This window comes from Platichthys flesus, chromosome 2, assembly GCF_949316205.1.
Source record: "Platichthys flesus chromosome 2, fPlaFle2.1, whole genome shotgun sequence".
Lineage (NCBI taxonomy): Eukaryota > Metazoa > Chordata > Actinopteri > Pleuronectiformes > Pleuronectidae > Platichthys > Platichthys flesus.
The window spans coordinates 17,976,591-17,994,468 of NC_084946.1; the positions used below are offsets into that span (position 1 = coordinate 17,976,591).

At 40.2% G+C, this 17,878-nt stretch overlaps 1 protein-coding gene across 1 annotated transcript in view; it reads left to right on the plus strand.

Moving 5' to 3' along the window:
- Nucleotides 1–630: 630 nt before the first annotated feature.
- The window catches only part of LOC133967868 (guanine nucleotide-binding protein G(i) subunit alpha-2), a 33,578-nt gene continuing 16,330 nt past the window's right edge, over nucleotides 631–17,878 (plus strand). The window contains exon 1 of the mRNA XM_062403552.1: nucleotides 631–1,370. Within this exon, the coding sequence (XP_062259536.1) occupies nucleotides 1,253–1,370 (118 nt within the window). The 5' untranslated portion in view covers nucleotides 631–1,252. The remainder of the gene's footprint in view (nucleotides 1,371–17,878) is intronic.

A 17,878-nucleotide genomic window follows, 5' to 3' on the forward strand; every position in this document is an offset into this window, starting at 1 on the left:
AATGTACCAGACTGTAGAAGCAGAAAGAAACTTGCTGCAGAGATGAGTGAGCAACAGTTAAATGGTACGTGAGAGCTGGATTAGATAAAGAAAATACGCTTGTATTGAGTGTATTGGACGAGGCCCTTTTTTTTCATTTCTTTTGGCTTGATGAGGGTGACAAACTTTTATTTGCTTGGGGCAATTGTAAAACTTGACTAAAACAATAGGAATAGATCACAATAATTTTCTTCTCTATGTATTTGCAGGTGGCAATGACAATTACTATCACTGTTGATTTTACTGTTCTTTTTTTATATGTTTTAAATAAGTTTAATTTTGCTTCCACCAATTATTTTCACCCTATGCCATTTTCACATTTGAATCATTGTTTTCATTGCCTGCTACTATATTTTGTGCTCCATTTCTAATTAAAGCTGCTTTATAAATAAATTGTACAGTTATTATCATTATGATGCTCCAGTAACTGGGAACAGAGGAAAGACGATTCCATTGGGAGGCGCTGTCCACCAACTCTTCAGTCGGAAGTATTTATGTGCCAAGATGTTTCATAAAGATCTTCATCATAATGAACAGCTCGTCCCTCATCTTTACAAACACAGAGGTGCTCCTACTCAGCTCCTCCAGCTCCTCACTCCGTCCGCCCAACCCTGTGGATCACGGTCCTGACTCCTGACACATGCGGGGGAACGGTGCCGGCACCGCGGCCACTGCAGTCTGCTGCGCACCGCGCTCCTCGCCTCCACTCACGCATCACTGGCTCCCGCCCTCTAATTGGTGCCACGGACGCTCACCTGCTTTAATTGGACCGTGGCGAGGCGTCTGAGTGACGTGGACGAGACTCGGCTGCTGCTCGCAGTTCGTCCCGGGGATTCATCTGATGATCAGCTCGGAGTAACCAGCGACACGGGAGCTGCTGCAGTCACTGGTGCGTGTGTGCGTGAGTGTGAGTGTGTGTGTGTGTATGCAGGACAGCCATGGATCAGCTCTAACAGCCTGACTCGGTGTTGTGTAAAACAACACGATTGGGATGCGTCTGTGAGCCTCTGCTTGGAAAAGGGAGAGTAGCGGGGACATTGACTTTTGACGCGCGGGCACAAACTCTGGAATCGGCTGTTTTCCTGCTGGAGGCTGAAGCTGCTTCATTGGTATTCTTGGCACCGCCCGGCACAGCTGAGACCGTTTGCACTGAAGCCTCGTTCTGTCTCGTTTTGTCTGCACGAGTGGTCGCTGCGCCCCTGCGTCTGGAGCCATGGGCTGCACGGTGAGCGCCGAGGACAAGGCAGCCGCGGAGAGGTCAAAGATGATCGACAAAAACCTGCGAGAAGACGGAGAGAAGGCATCCAGAGAAGTGAAACTGCTTTTGTTAGGTAGGTCACAGCTGGACACTGCAAACACATCCATTCACGTATACAACCATGCACCTGATTCTACATGTCACTTGATCTGATTGGGGACCAAGCAGCTCAATGTGATGAGGTCATAGGTCGTGGTATGAAAAAACTCAATAATATAACATTTTCTGTGGAGCTTGAAAATAATATAAGGAATAAACTAAGCATCCGAATCAGGGTAATCAAACCAAATCATTAATCCTCAATAGCCAAGACAAGTTGATCTATAGCACCATGCAGACACAAGGAAATTCAAAGTTCTTAGAAAAGCATCAAGGTTATTAAGAAGCCATTAAAATTGCATTCAAAAGATATTAAACACAGAAAGGATTCGCATTAGCTGTGGTGGACAGACACTTTCTGTGAAGGCATTACAACCTCATGTTTCCCAGAGTATCAGCCTGTAACCATGTCATTAATTAACCAACACACAGGGTCTATAAACTTGGAGATAAGTCAGATACCATCATGTCAACATGTTGCCTCAGCTTCTCCAAGCTCGGCGTGCTGGCCTCCTGCCCAGGAAACTCAAATTCACTGCATCAAACCTGTGGAGACGGATCCACTATTAACAGGCTCACAGTTAAACACACAGACTCTCATCTCACTGCAGCAACAAGCCATGTTTGACATCGTTGTTAAACTTTTTTTTTCATGAAATTGAGCAAAATTTTGTCTTTTAATCTTTGACACGCAAACACACAACTTCCCACTCAGAACCAATTTCACACTTCCCTCCTCATCCAATTCTGCTGGCTGTGTTGGCCATCATCATGTTCTTGATTTGTCTTTGTTACATGCTTGACTGACTGGAACTACAATATGAAACCAAGGTGTGTGTGTGTACTCTCGTACAGCTTCTTTGTGAGGACCACAACCTACGGTGTGAGGACATTTTGGCAAAGTGAGGACCTTTTGGACGTTCCTCACTTTGGGACCCCCTTTAACGGATTATTTGGGGGTTAAGACTTTGATTTAGCCTTAGGGTTAGAATCATGCTTAGGTTAGGTTAAGGGTTTGGGTTAGCCATTTAGTTGGGGGTTAGGGTAAGGGGCTAGGGAATGCATTATGCCAATGAGTGTCCTCACTAAGATAGCTGTACAAATGTGTGTGTGTGCGTGCGTTTGTGTGTGTGTCTGTGGTTGGATCTGTGTCATCTTGCTGTGACAAGCTGTTAACAGAGGACACAATCGGCTAAGTGTCGGAGAGCTGCAGGTTGGCATAGTTGAGTTTTGGCAACATGGAGTCAGAAAGATTCACTCGTTAATTATCAACCTTGGACGGAATCTGGTTAATCTCACAGTGTCATGTCCTAAAATGTACCTTCAATCAAACAGTGCTTTAAAAAGAAATGATTCAGAACAGCTGATGGGGAAATCGAGCAGTGATAAAAATCTCCTGGTGTCACTGTTGCATCTAATTAAATACAGACATGTCTTTATTTACACAGCAGCAACAATTATGCTTTGGTCAAACCCTGTAACACCTTAATGACTGATCTGACCTCACACACCTTTACATGAACTGTGTGTCTTTGTGTGTGATGTCAACACAGTGGAGCTGTTGCCGCTGAGAGAAAAAGCAATACATCATTTATAGAATATAGGAAAAAGTGGAAGTGAAGTTACTCGTATTTCTGTTGAAGCTACTTTGTGCACCCATGCTTTTCCCACTATATGTCAAACCCAAAAATGTCTCCTTGTATGACATTGTTTGTTATCCAGCAGAATGAATTGGACTTCTTCTTAACAGAAAAAGATGCAACAACCGTGTTAAATAACTAACTAACGTTGGGCGCCTGTGGCTCACAAACCAGATGGTCGGCAGTTTGATCACAGCCCCAAATTGCCCCTGTGGTTGATGTGTGATAGAGAAAGTGCTGTGTGAATGTGTGTGTTAATGTGTGTGTGAAAAGTGGCTACATAAATACAGACCATCGTTGTTATTATTAACAAGACTGTGGATTATTGAAATGACCATTTTTATTATCAGAATGAATCCACACAAATTATTTTTACTATAGACAACTAAGGGAATCAGAAAGAATATTATATGATAAATAAAAATATGATTACTACTATCAAAATAGTTGCAGATTATTTTTAATTCCATTGAAAAAAAATGTGTAAGTCTAATATGGATTCATGTTATAAATTCCTGTTGTACAGATCAATGATTCTGAGTGAAGAAGCAGTAATTAAAATACTTCTTTGAGTTTTAGTAATAGTAATATTCATACGTTGGCATCTTATAATACAGATTAGTAAATCTTATAGGTTATTAAATTAAATACATTTTCTAGTAATATCCTTATTATATTTCAACCATTTCCTATGATGCTGCTCAGTATATTATATCACGTGCAACAAGAAAACTAAAGATGAGGAGAACACGTGTTAAGGACTCATATTTTTTTAAGATATATTTCTGTTGGGTCTCATCCAGTATTTTTACTGTAAATCAAGGAAATTACAATAAAGATATGTAAATCCACTCATCTCATCACAATGCACACTGTTTCTCCTCGGTCTTGTTTTCATGTATCGACTTCACTCCCAAATCCAACAGCTATTAATTATTAAAGTGATCTGACATCTTGAATGAGTTCTTTGATATGATTAAATCTGGCCAGGTTGATGACCAGAACCAAATCCCCTTATAGCTGAAAGTCGACTGTCAATTCCAAAAAAACAACAACAAAAAATCAATAATGATACAAGAATCAGTCTGATTTGTTTCCGAGTGCTTACAACACAAACGGTCTCATCCCTCTCTAGGAAACATAAATATTTGACGCGGTGTGCAGAGGAATTATACGACACAGAATTTGACAAAGCATGTGTGCCTATGGAGTCTCTCTTGGTCGGATGCCTTTACCTCTTGTAAGGTTGTGGTGACTCCAACCACACCGAGCTGCTATCAAGCCTCTCGACTACAGCGGTTTTGGACTCCAGTATATTGAGTTTCACTTCGTCTTTTCTTAAGATTATCTGATAAACTCACAGTTTACTAACATCACATAATCACTCTGGTGTTTACCCTTCATCATGATACCGTATCCGTCCTCAGGGACAGAGAATAACAAACACAATCAGTAAATGATCTTAAGATGACAACAAACTCCGGCTGGATCTGAGGGGCCGCGCGCCAACATAGTTGCTTGTTGATATTTGTCTTAAATGTTGAGCCGAGGACATTATGGTCTCGTTTGTTTTGTCTGTGTATGAGAAGATACCAACTTGTTGATGTCACTATTGAAGCATTAGAGGGTGCATCACAATTTTTTAATGGCTTTGCAGCATTCGGCCAATGTCCGAGTTCTCAGGGGAACTAATTGGACTTATGTGTTCAATGTTATCCACAGGTGAATCACGAAAAACTGCTCTTGTTAGTCTAAGTGAGGACTGGGGACAAACAGTCAGATTTGATGAACATTTTGTTGAGTTGTGTCATAAACAAGTTACACACATGAAACCATATTTGAGCATGAGAAAATAAAACTTGACAGGTCTGTAAAACCCCACGACTGCTCTCACGGTTGTGAGAAAACACTGATTTCACTACGTTGCACCATACTCCAGAGCCCTCTGTGTTACCGATCCGCCAGATAGCTGGTCCTCATCTGTGTCAGAACCGGGAACAACAACCCATGTTGCATAGGTCTCTGATGTAACATCACAGAAAGTGATTATCATCAGTGCTCGACATATTTACCTATTGATTAGTCTTTTGGAATATCAGTTTCCCCCAGATGTTTATGTTTAATATTGATTATTTGAAGTTGTAAACTGCCAACTCATGGATCCGGGCACGAGTATCTGCAGTGGTGGAGCCCAAGAAGGCCTGACTGCTGCTGGTAAAGCTTTTCTCATTAGAAACTGTTGACAGAGATTTTATTGCATAAATCAAGCTGACATAGTAGAAGTAGAAAAGACTTAAAGTATTGGATTGTTAAAAGAGGCTGGGATCAGTAACTGTAGGTGCATCCATCCCTAAACAAAATAAATCTATGCTGACCTTCATGCATTTGGGAGGATAGTCTAGCTTGTGCATGTTCATATTATTGAGTGTATAGCAGTGGAAACAATATTCTGCAAAACAATCACTGAGTTAAGTGTAGAAAGAAATTTCATCCCTCACAAAACTGCACAATTATCTTTATGCCCCCTGAGTAGTGAATGTGGAGATGTTGCAGTTGAGTCCTGGATAATTATCAGTCACTGTACAGAAGCAACATGTGGTCATAAATATAACTTCATACAAATGTGTTTCTCAAATGAAGGTGTAAAATATATCCAAGTTCACTTTAAATGTTACAATAATGTAATTTGAGCAGGTGCAGAGCCAAACTGTGGTTGTATTTAGCTACTGTAGTCATTATCTTGACTGACGTCCAGTTACCATGATGTCATTAAAGTTAATCGAAGGGGAATTTTACATTTAAAAGTATCTTAACAAACAGGAAGGATACTGGCCTATCTTGAAACCAGTTTCACAGAGAATATACTTCCCCCCCTCCCTAAAGCCTCGTAAAATCAGCCTGAACTGCAGCTCATCTCTAATTTCCCACCCCGAGCAGATGATAATAATAGTGCTTCACAGACATGACTCCCTTCTTGTGACAGGGAGGAGGACTGAGGGTGAGACCATCCAAAAAGAGACGACAACCTCACAGCTAGCCACAGTGTGAGAGAATCCACTTATTTACTGTGAGTCACGTCTCTGGTGAATACCACTAAGATGCATTTGCACTTATTTGCTGAACTAGCATGAAATAGATCCTCGCTGCAGCCACAGCTAAGGTGCCAGATCTACATTTTGTAGCTTTACACACAGTGATAGCAAAGAGTTTTTCCTTGTATAAATTTAATAAATTATTGAACATTCAGTTTTTTGGGTAGCAGCATAGAGAAGTGAATATCAGAGGTGATTTATGGTTTTTACTTATTGAGGCTGTTTGGCTCAACACCTTTGGCTCAGGGTGTCAGTAGAATAATGAGCATGGGGTAGGATCCATATTCCTGGTCTTGTGTGTGTGTCTGTGTGTGTGTCTGTTTTTTGATATGTGAGTGACCTAACAAGTGTCTATGAAAGATGTGTGTACATTTGTCTGTTTTGGTTGTCACAGGCCTATAGAGGGAAGTGGGTTCTGAATATTTCCTGAGGCATGCTGGTGGTTGATGAGATCCTGTAAGAGTGTAAACTTTGGTATTTGTGGAAGTGAGAGTGCGGCTCTTATTCTTGCTCATGTGTTTACAGGACATCAGCCTCCTTTGGGAGGATAATGAAAAGAACATTTTTCCTTTGTTTCATTGTTCCTGTGATACAAAGGTAGCTCCGTGCTAACTTCGCTAGCCTGGCCGCGACTCCAGTGTTTGCGCTCCCCTCGTCCGTTTACAGACAACGCAGGCTCCTCGTCTCCCCAGTCTCTGGGATAGCTTCGCAGTATTGGCAGTGAACCAAGTCATTTTTAACTCAAAATGGTCCCACTCTACACTTCGCCATGACCTCTTCATGTAAACTTTGGAAATGGAAATACATGGTAACTTGCAGCCAGTCGCAGGTAACTGAGTAGGGCTGTGTCGTTTTTTTTTCAAACGCTGCCCCCGTGGTCAAATGTGTATTTAGCGAATTTCTCGATGAAAAAATAAGTTCATCGAGGAAATTCTCAATGAACAATTAATTAATTAATTATGCCCATCCCTAGATATTACATTTGTTTGTCCCTGCTAACCTAAGGTCTTTGGAGCCTTAACTCCCAGCATGCTTTAGGTAAAAGCCAGGAAATATCCCTGGGTAGTCTACAGATAAATGGCTATGGTTCAAGTCCACACCATGCACCAAACCTAAGCAGGCTTTCTGTAAGTTATGTGCACTGGTCTCAAGCAATATGTATACTTCAATTTGTTATTGTCCAATAATGAAAAATGATTGTGTAACTTCGTATCTTAGTAAAAAAAAAAAATGCTATGTAATTCATGGCGTAGAATATTTGTTTATAATCATTCTGTAGCGTTTCACCTTGTTATCCTCAAATGTGTTAAGAAAGATGTTGATAATGAAAATCTCTTTTTACTGGGACACACTTTGAAACGTTGCCCCCGGTGCACTTTCTTCAGAGGTTTGCTGTCTACCTATTAATTGCACAGCGCTGGATTGTGTTTATAAAAGAGCCAGAATCTGGATCTCGCCCTCGGGTCTTTTAACGTGACTTTGAAGTCATTTACAAAATGTTCCACGTTTTTGGTTGCTGCAGTGAGAGGGAATGTATTTGCTGACTTTGTGATAGCTGCATTCCTGGACATTAAGCAGATGTTTTTTAGTTTTAGTTTAATTAAAGTATTGGTTTATCAGGCATAACAAAAGCATATAGAAAAACACCATTTGGCTACAAAGACAAGTCTCAGACCTTGTACATGTTTGGTGCAGATGATAAACAGATCCTTCCCTTTCTTTCATTTTCCTATCATATTTCCAATATTAGCCCCATTCATTATTTAGGCCTCTTTTTTTTCTCTTCCTCCTCCTTTCTTTTCACATCTCAACCTCTCACACAGTAGGTGAAGAGAGCAAAATGCCCTCCGCGAGCAAGTCTCACACTCATCACCCTGTTACCTGTGTCATCATCAATCCATTCACATTAGTCACACTTAATCTGATGAAAGGCTGAGAGTGACAGTGAGGCAAAGGATGAGAAAAATAGTTTATTGAGAGAATAAAAGCGAAAAATTAACAAGGCCGAATCAAATTGAATTATTTAAGATTCTCTTTAATAATTTAGACTCATTAAAGATATTTTGACAGCACTGCTGATCCAGGCTGTTTTCACAAAGACATGTAAATCTGCACACACTTCCCTATACCAGCTATGTTGGTCTAGAGTAAGACGAGTGACTGGGCTAATATATTACTATCATCGATCAGGCACACGCTCCTATTATGCTCCATGATATCATTAAGGTAGAAACCTAATATGTCCTATTCCGATTTTCTGCAGCAGCAGACTCAAATGAAAAGTGGTGGATCTTAGTCAAGTCACATTTATTTATACATTATAACAGAATTTGGCCTGAAGTGCTTTACGATCCCAGCAAATGAAGGAGAAATATACGATCATAGGTCAAAAGCACAACAAGTGCGATGATAGAATCTAAATAAATCAAATGTTGAATGCTGAACGGATTAAAATGAAGTTAAATCCTCAAAACTAGATGAAATATAATACTATAAAATGAAAAAATACAATCACATTGTCTGGGTCTTTGCACAGAGGCAGCCCAAATCAAAGATTAACTCATGGTGAAAAAAATCCTTGCATCGCTTCAGTATGAACGGTCACTCATTGATAAGGGTCCTAGTTGATTACTGCCATAGCTGTCAACCCCTCCACATACATCCATACCTTCACAAACATCAGCTGCTAAGACCCTCCCAAGGATGCAGCCCCTGAATTGAGATGCAGGAATGGACTCACTTTGACGTACTTTTATTTTGAAGCTTGCAGGAAAAACTCTGTAGAATGTCAGGAACAGCTGACGTCTTTAAGAGTCAGTGGTATAGCTTCTACATTAGTTTCCAGGATGGCAACACAATAATGAGACAGTTGAGGATGTGACATGTGCTGTAGTAGCAGCACTGTATTTGTGAGTTGGTGTCATCAGCAGAAACACTGGTAGCACTGGGAGCCACTGTGCTGGTGATATTTCTGATTTAAGACACAACCTGTTAACTTGACTAAATATATTCTGAACCAGTGGATAAACTTGCTTTCTCTCTTATGTCTTGTCTTAAGAATTATACATTTTTGCATTTGCTTTAGAGAGAACCCAGACAGGGAAAGTGTCATTATGGGTATATTTAGGACACTGAGTCTTTGGTGATTGAAGTTGAAATAGTTTGGCTTAGCAAAGATGAACCATTCTAGTCCACTCTGCCTGGTTGCCATGGATACGAGATGTACTTAATACATTTTTAAATCCCTTTTTCAATCTGCAGGATCCAAAATACTTCATCTTATGTGATTTACATCACATATAAATGTAAAAGAATATGATACTTACGGCTGAAAATCTAAAAAAAATGTTAGTAGGAAACACATAGAAATGTCTTGGCTTTTGTCAAAGTAAATTAAAATAAAGGTTTTTGTAGCTGGAGTTGAGAGAAATGAAAAGACCAATCTACAAAATTACTTATGACCTGAAGAGAATGGCCAGTATCCTTCCTGTTTGTTAAGATACTTTTAAATGTAAAATTCCCCTTCGATTAACTTTAATGACATCATGGTAGTGATTTAAAATGACATTTTACCAAGAAGAAAATGGTTAATCCCACATCTCCTGCCTCTGAATGTGTTTCCCTTCCTTTGAAGATTATAAAGATAAAAATGAGGAGTGAAAGAGATGACCAGGCCTGTGTGATTTGCAAATGTCAAATATAACTATAGTGGAACGTCCTTACTTCTCGCTCTCTCTCTCTCTCTCTCTCTCTCTCTCTCTCTCTCGCTCTCTCTCTCTCTCTCTCTCTCTCTCTCATGATAGATATAAAATGAATACCGCCATTGCACTCCGTTTCTCTAATTATTGAATAGTTCACGTGGGACCTGATGTGGTTGGACTCGGTATGGATAAATTAATTTGGCTCTTACTCAAAACTGCCCACTGCAAAACATGCGAGTGTTACTCAACCCGAGAGGGACGTGTTAGTATCAAAAAATATGTTATTCATTTCCTCTGTTATTTATTTTCTTATTGTCTTTGACTATTGTTGTTTAGTGAGATTTAATACACACTGCATCAGGGACAAGTTATAGGTGATAGAGTCAAAGTAATACAGCACCAGTACAGCCCCCATGCTGCCTGCATAAATCAAGTTAATATTAGCATACTGATGGCCTCAATATCTCACTGTATGGAATGTGTCTCATCATTTTTCACAGCATGAGAGAGATGTGAAAATTAAGTGGTGACAAGATGTGCTGAGTGAATAAATTAAACACACTTGATGCCTTTAAAACTTATACAGTAGATTTGAATAGAAGAATATCAATCAGCTTATTGGTGTCAGGTTTCTTTTTATATCCCCTGTGTAAGATAAACAAGACGCTACCGTCAGCAGCAGCTTAGTTTAGCACAGTAACTGGAATAGAGATTCTCTTTCCCTCTGCTTTTACGCTCTGCTAATACATCTGGCAAATGCCACGTGGTAATCTCAAAAAAGATCATTGAATCCTATATTATTTAAGGCATCTTTTTGTCACTCTCTAGGTACAATGGAATTTTGTGTGGGCAACAAGCCTTTCCGGCTAATAAGGATAAACCATGAAATAGGAGCTACAGGATTATTTGAATAGGATAAAAATGTGTATAAGCTACAAGGAATTGGAATGGAGTTATTCATTGTGTTAGTGACATTATCTTGTGCAGCCTATGACTTGCAGTGTTTGGTATACTCCATTATTCCTTGTTTTCATTGGACACATTCATGTAATGAATCATGCCTGTCGACTTCGAAAGTGGAAAAATAAATCACATAGTAAATAGATCATTAGTAGAACAGTGTTTGTGAATGTGACACGTGCAATAAATTAAGAAGAAAATTCCCACTATATTTCCAATAAAACTGACAAAACCCAACAAGGAGATATGATCTGCACAGTTTATGACTGTACAAATTGGTGTTTTGAATAAAGGACCAGATTAAACTGATTTAAATATGGTTTCATTGGGGGGTCATCTATTATCAGCCACTGTACACAACAAAATAGGACTAGAACTACTAAAAATGTGTATTTGAGATAATGATGATTCAGAAAGGTTCCTCCGTTTTTTACGTATCTTGACAATTGAAGAGAATATTATGAATCTTGGTGCAGACAGTATACATTTCAAATCTAATTTGCCTCCTTGTTTTTAACATGTTCTTTAAAAGAAAATTTATCTGACTAACCAAATTGCAAATATGAGACAATCTGAACACAACCAGTTACACAGATCTCATACTTGTACATAGTAGTTAAACATTTATGCTTAACCTTGTTCTGCTTTGTTGTCCATGTTTTTTAGTTTATTTGTATATCTCTGAGTCAAATTCCTTGTTGTATATACGCATACATGGCCGATTAAGCTGATTCTGATTCTATGTGCTGCTAAATTGAGTAATCCCTCCTCCCTCAACCTGACAATCTGGTGCGTCTGCAGAATGCTGATGGTTTTATGGGGAGGGCTAAAACACTGCAGCAACTGCACAGCTCTCCTGATGCCTCATCAGATTTCTGGTGTATGAGTGTGTGTTAGTGCACAGAGTATAAGATGACACGCAGAAACACAGGGAGGTGGGAGAGTGAGAAGAGTCACTGCCAGGCAAATACCAGCTGAGATGTTCTGATATGTGAGAAATCATTTTCCCGGCACCCTGGATTTATTAGAGGAGATCACACGAGCGGGGGAGGTGTCATGTCTCAATCTCTTCATTGCTGTGTTTCATGCCGTCCTTAATTTACGACGTGTGTTTGCCCCCCCCCCACACACACACACACAAACACACACAGGGGTGCTCACATGGGACCAGCATGTTTGCAGCTTCTGTTTCCACATAGCAAATAACCAGTTCCAGTTTTCACCACGTGGAGCTGCCAGATTTCATTAAGAGATGAATTAACTCTTATTAGGACAAATTTGATCAGCGAAGACATTCTATTAGTCAGATGAGGCTACATGTCACAGTGTGTAAGGACGCATCATCACATGATTACATCACAGAGACGATCTGGTCTGAAATGTGTTTGAAAACAAAAGGATGGACCGGATAGTTTTAAGAAAAAGTATTGGCTCTGGCAACATTTGGGAACTGTAATTGTTTTAAAATAATTAACTGAAAATCTGAATTGATATTCAATCATAAGGACAGGTCCTTCCACCAAATTTCTTGGTAATCCATCCAGAAGTTTTTGTGTAATCCTGCTAACACACTAAAACATGAAAACATAACCTCCTCAGCAGATGCTTTTATTATTCAATATCTTATTATTAAACCACTGGACAGTAGCTCAGCTCATCTTCTTGCTTAAATCCCGACAGCATTATCGATTCCCTGTTTCCTCCAAAATGTTGAACAAGCTGCACATCAGTTTTTCATCTTCTCTAAGGAGCTTCCCCATGTCAAGCGTTGTTATTGGTGATCGATACGCATTCACTTAATTGGTGTAATTAATATGGACTCTTGCGAGGTTAAGGGGCGTATTGATTGTGTTCTAGATGAGCCAGATGATTGGTGTGTGCTCTGCTTGAAATCAACCATACGCTGCAGACAGGGCAATCAGCTCCTCTGACACTTTTCCGGTTTTTAGTAACTTTCTGGCATCAAGTTTGGGGAAAATCTTTTTTTCAGAACCTTAATCCTATTGAATAGTGAACATGAATACATTCTGTGGACATGTCAGAGTAGTGCAGCACTAGTGCAGCACACATGCTGAGTGCACTGTTGCTTCTCTAAGTGAATCAGGCTTAATAACATGCTGATGGCCTTAACACGTCATGTGTCTCTTTATTTTCACAGTGTGAGAACGATATGAAAATGATACTGTACAGCGAGGTTAAACGATCCGCTCAGTGAATAAATGAAACACACTGGATAAAGACCAACTGTGGCTCTACAACATTCTTCTTATAAGCTCTTCATAGAGGTCTTATAAGGAGGAACCCTGAATTATAACCATACTTTCAGCACTGTATCCTCCCATGGTTGTAAAAGTCTCTATCTTTACGAGTGGAACAAACGTAAATAAGTATGAAGGAAACACCTAACAATGATAATGATAAAATATATATAATAAAAAACATCATTCACATGAAAAGTGATTTAAGGTTCATCTATGATGCATTGTGGGAGGTCAATAAGTTGATTAACTTTCTCTTAATGTATATCTCCTTCTTTCCATGTGACTCTGGAACTGCCACACGTGCTATAGAATTTTATCTTTTCTAACCAGGTCTCACATTCTCTAGCTTAAAATATAATAATATCTTACGAACTCTTAGTAATCAGTGCAGCAGAGATTTAAAAAAATTAGCAAGTCCATTTTTTCCCTACAGCTCTAATATCACAGAAATTTAGAAGAAGAATTGCGCAATGATAGTTTTTAATATATTACCATATATAAGAACCAGGGCACTATTACATTTATAACCTCATAATGTTAATTCAGTGTGAAAAACCTTCCACAAAGATCTACTGTTGGCCGAGAGACAGCTTTACTGGAAATGACAGTGTACTTCAGACCTCATATCCCTGGGATGTCTTACATTGTACGAGCTCTTGACATCATGAAGTCACTTTCTTAAAATGTCACGGGTGGATGGGTCGTTAGATTCCAGACACAGAGACAGTCTCTCATCACTGCATGGCACGGCTATGAAATAATGCATTTTGAAAGAAATGGATTAGACCAAAAATGGCACATCATGTGCCATGTCTGGTGAAGAAGAGGAGGAGGAGAAGTTGCCAATGGAGCTGGAAAGGGATATGAACCCAGGTTGAGGGCAGTGGTGGTGACAAATACCCCCAGAGGCATTAACTTAAAACAGGATGATGGATGGTGCTGAGGGCTGCACTGAGGACTAAAAGTATTAACAGTAAAGAAGTGCTTCCCTCTGTTTTGAAACAAAGTGTGTCTCCTCCTGAGTTCAGTGCTCCTCAGGCAGCAGTGGTTCATTCTGTTGCATACGTACAGTGGGTGCATGTCGTATCACTGCCCTTCTGTTTATCTGGAGGTCTCGATCTTTTTTGACTGTACCAGAAGTTGCTTCCTCTTCTCTTCTACCTGATCCTTTTTTCTCGACACTGTCCCTCTGCTTTGCTCTTCTTGGTATGAGCTGCAGCTACAGATGTGAATCTTAAGATGCAGGCATCAGATAAGCTGTCTCTTTCTTTGTGTATGACACAAAATGTTCTGCTTGATGTGATTCATTGATTTTTTTATTGTTCAACAGCTCTTTTCAAATACAGACTTGTGGAATACAATGTTTTGTATGTCGAACATCCTGGTCTCATAAATGTGTTTCTTATGAACATATCAAACATTTAACACATTAAAGCATTAAAACACAGTCATTATGGTCTGTTAAGTCAGAGTGCAGTAAGCACCGTGAAGCTCCACTGCGCCCTGCAAGGCTGATGACCTACTTTTCCACTCCAGGCGACAACACCTACTGTATCCAGTCATGTAAAATTCCTCACTCTCGTTGTGAAAGAGGCTGAGGTGGGCGGCAGGATGCCTCACTGGCTGAAACACCTGTGCTGCTGATGCTGGTTTGTACACCAGCACCCACTAGAATCTGTATGTACAGTTAGCTGTACTAGTGGAGCTCCTTGTTCTGCGTTCCCTCGGAAAAGTGGTGGAGAGGCTTTGTGAAATAACTCAAAGACGGCTGCTGTGTGCAGGTCAATAAAAGGAAGATGGAGAAGTGCCTGATTTCAGACCTGGTAAATAAAGAGGAGGTTGTAAAAGCCGGCTGACGGAGGGAAATGTACTAGAACCAAGTGTGTGGTTAAGAAACAGCTCCACTTGTAGACGAGTGTCTTGCTCAGTGCACACACTTAGACACTCATAACCTTTATCCACTTCAGGAGAATGAGGTTGTTCAGACGTGCACAGCACAGTCTGAACAACTGCATGTACTTTGGCATTACTCACGCCACCTTAAAACATTCAATTAAACCTCATAATTTCTGGGCCATTTGGGTTGCATTGCAACAAGCTGTAAAAACAACATTGATATATACACCTTATATATCTGCCTGTTTCATTTGGAGTCGTATTTCTGTTCACCTGATCAATGTTTTCAATATGTACTTTTATATTTGAGCTCTGTTTTTGGTCTCCACCAACTACAGAAGGAACTATTAGTCTCTTTAGCTGTATAGTGCTCTGGTCTGTTAACCAGTCATTCTCTGACTTTGCCTGCCTGCCATATTGGTGTTTTTCATCTTTTTCACCAATAACAATGATGAGAATGAACCTTAAGAGTTGTTCTCTGTGGGTTCATCACTACCATCAGCACCAAACAAATTAATCATTGCCATTTGATTTGTTGTCCATGTAAAAAAATATTGATTAGGCAGGAAGGAGCAGCAGATACCGGACAAAGGACTCTGTAAAATGTGGACATGGTATATTTTGGGAGCAGAGTAAACTGAGATAAAGTCGATTGGAAGAGCAACACACACACACACACACACACATACGCACACACAGAGAGAGAGAGGTCCAGTTTCATTGGTCTGTTCCATTTTGGAAGTCGTGTAATTGCGTTAATGTTCAATAGCCGCTCTAGACCTGCCTGTGCGGAACGGGCTGTTTGCTTGGTGATGTGGTCGCAGCTTTCTTTCTTTAAAAGTGACCTCAGCTGCTGCAAGTCCAGACCGACTGCCGCACTCAGTCCACAGAACCCTGCAGCTGCTGTATCACTGCTGCACAAAGAGCTGTTCACCTGATTCTGCAAAGTTGAGTGAAGCTAGACCCAGAACGCAGAACCCTGAACCTTTTATAAACAAATGTTGCTCGAACAGATCTACATTGATCAGATGCTTTAAGTCTATATTCATCGTGGGTCAGGAAGAAAAAACAGTTACAAATATATTTACTCATAGAACAACATCACGTCTGCTGGCGTCTGTCGGCCCCCTCAGTGCATTGCGACATGGCTTGAAATAGCATCAGCATCATTGTTGTGTATTCTGCTCAGTGTCATCAACTCCCAGAGCAGATTAACCTTTAAATGGCTGTAAAAGCTTGTTGGATGTGAGCAGTCGTGACACCGACGGGTGGGGACGGCGAGCCAGGATGAGAGCGAAGGCGGAATCGTCACCCAGCCAGGCCAGTGAATCATTCTCCCTATGCAGCCGCTAAGACAATAGATGGCCTATGACGCCGGCATATGCTGGGATGTGTTATATGTTTCTACAGGAGAAATGCCATGGCAGTGGGTTGTGTGACACAGAGATGCGAAACACTGTGTTAGGGATTGTGTGCCTCCCGAGGATGCTTTTGTGTCGTGCTGAAATAGCAGAGGGTATTCTTGATGACGCTTTTTTTAGGAAAATTCATTTTTATGTCTTTTCTCCTCTTTAGCAGTAAATATGTGCAGAATCATACCAGACTAGACTTCTTTCCGTTATTTGTCTTCTTTAATCAGGCCAAAGTTTTATAATTTGATGCAGGCTTATAACTAGACACCTGTAAAGCGTAACCCCATCAGCTTGAATTTATAAGTTCAGTTCTAAGAAGCAAATGTTGACCCTAGAATGTGATTCTCAAACCATGGATCTGCAGAATCTTTACTCCCTCTTCTTAGACACATCTCAGGATCAAAAGTGTAAAGCTTAAATGGCTACACTTAGTTTGTTTGAAGAGCAATGATAACAGAAGGTTCCGGGGAAGTCATTATAGGTAAGTAATTGGGTCATGGTGGGGAGGTCTTCACTGAAGGGAGAGTTTAAGAGTCCTACTCTCTGCCGTCCTGTTACTCAGATCTGCTGTTGCATGAAGTTAACTCGTGTTTTAACTAATTGCTGATGGGCTGACAGTGAATTGATGCAGAAAGCAAGAACAAATTGAATGCTTGCCTGCCGATGTTCCCTCTGCACTGCAGCACTTGAATTCTGCTCACTCCTACACATATTCTACACACTGAATATTAAGCCTCCATCACAGATTCCATTTCAAACTGTGTATTTATCTGCAAACTGATATTAAAATTCGTGATCGCGTACATCTTCCTCCCACTATTTTCTGCTCACCAGTACCCACATCACTGACACATTTTTGGGGGGTTGATTTGAATAAATGTTGGTCTGTCTCTCCTCAGTGTCACTGGGGTTAAGTGGTTCTGTGACAGCTTTTCCAAAGGGAATCTGTGCCAGATGAGCTAAACCGTCTCTTCTCAGGAAGTTCAGGATGTGACTAATCTTGGCCTCAAGCTCATAATTAAAGCAAATAAATCAAATCCAGTATGAAGGCAAGTGTCGCTGATATAGTATTTTTTTCAGTTCAGAACCCAACAGAGGAACAAGTCTCAGTTTTTGTCCAATGGCTGGACTGGGGAGGATGTAGACGACTACCCTGTCACATTCCTGAACTTACCCAAAGACAATAAATGGCACAGGGTGATAAAAGAGGCCTAGAGGTGGTTTGTATTGTTGCTGCAGGTTGAAACATTTCATATTTTTATGTCTAACCTAACTTTTTTTAGAATTTGTATTTGAAAGTTACAAAAACCCAAAATGTAATGGCCCGAAGAATAGATCTTCAAATTATTTGTTTTGGTCGACCAACTCTTCAAGCCAGGTATTATCTATGAAGTTAAATGCAACAAATATTCATAATAAGGAAGCCGACAAAATAAATGATCAGTGGATATAACGTATTTTAATTGCTGTATACCAACCCTGCATGGAAGTGATGATTGGTATCACTGTTTTATGGCTTG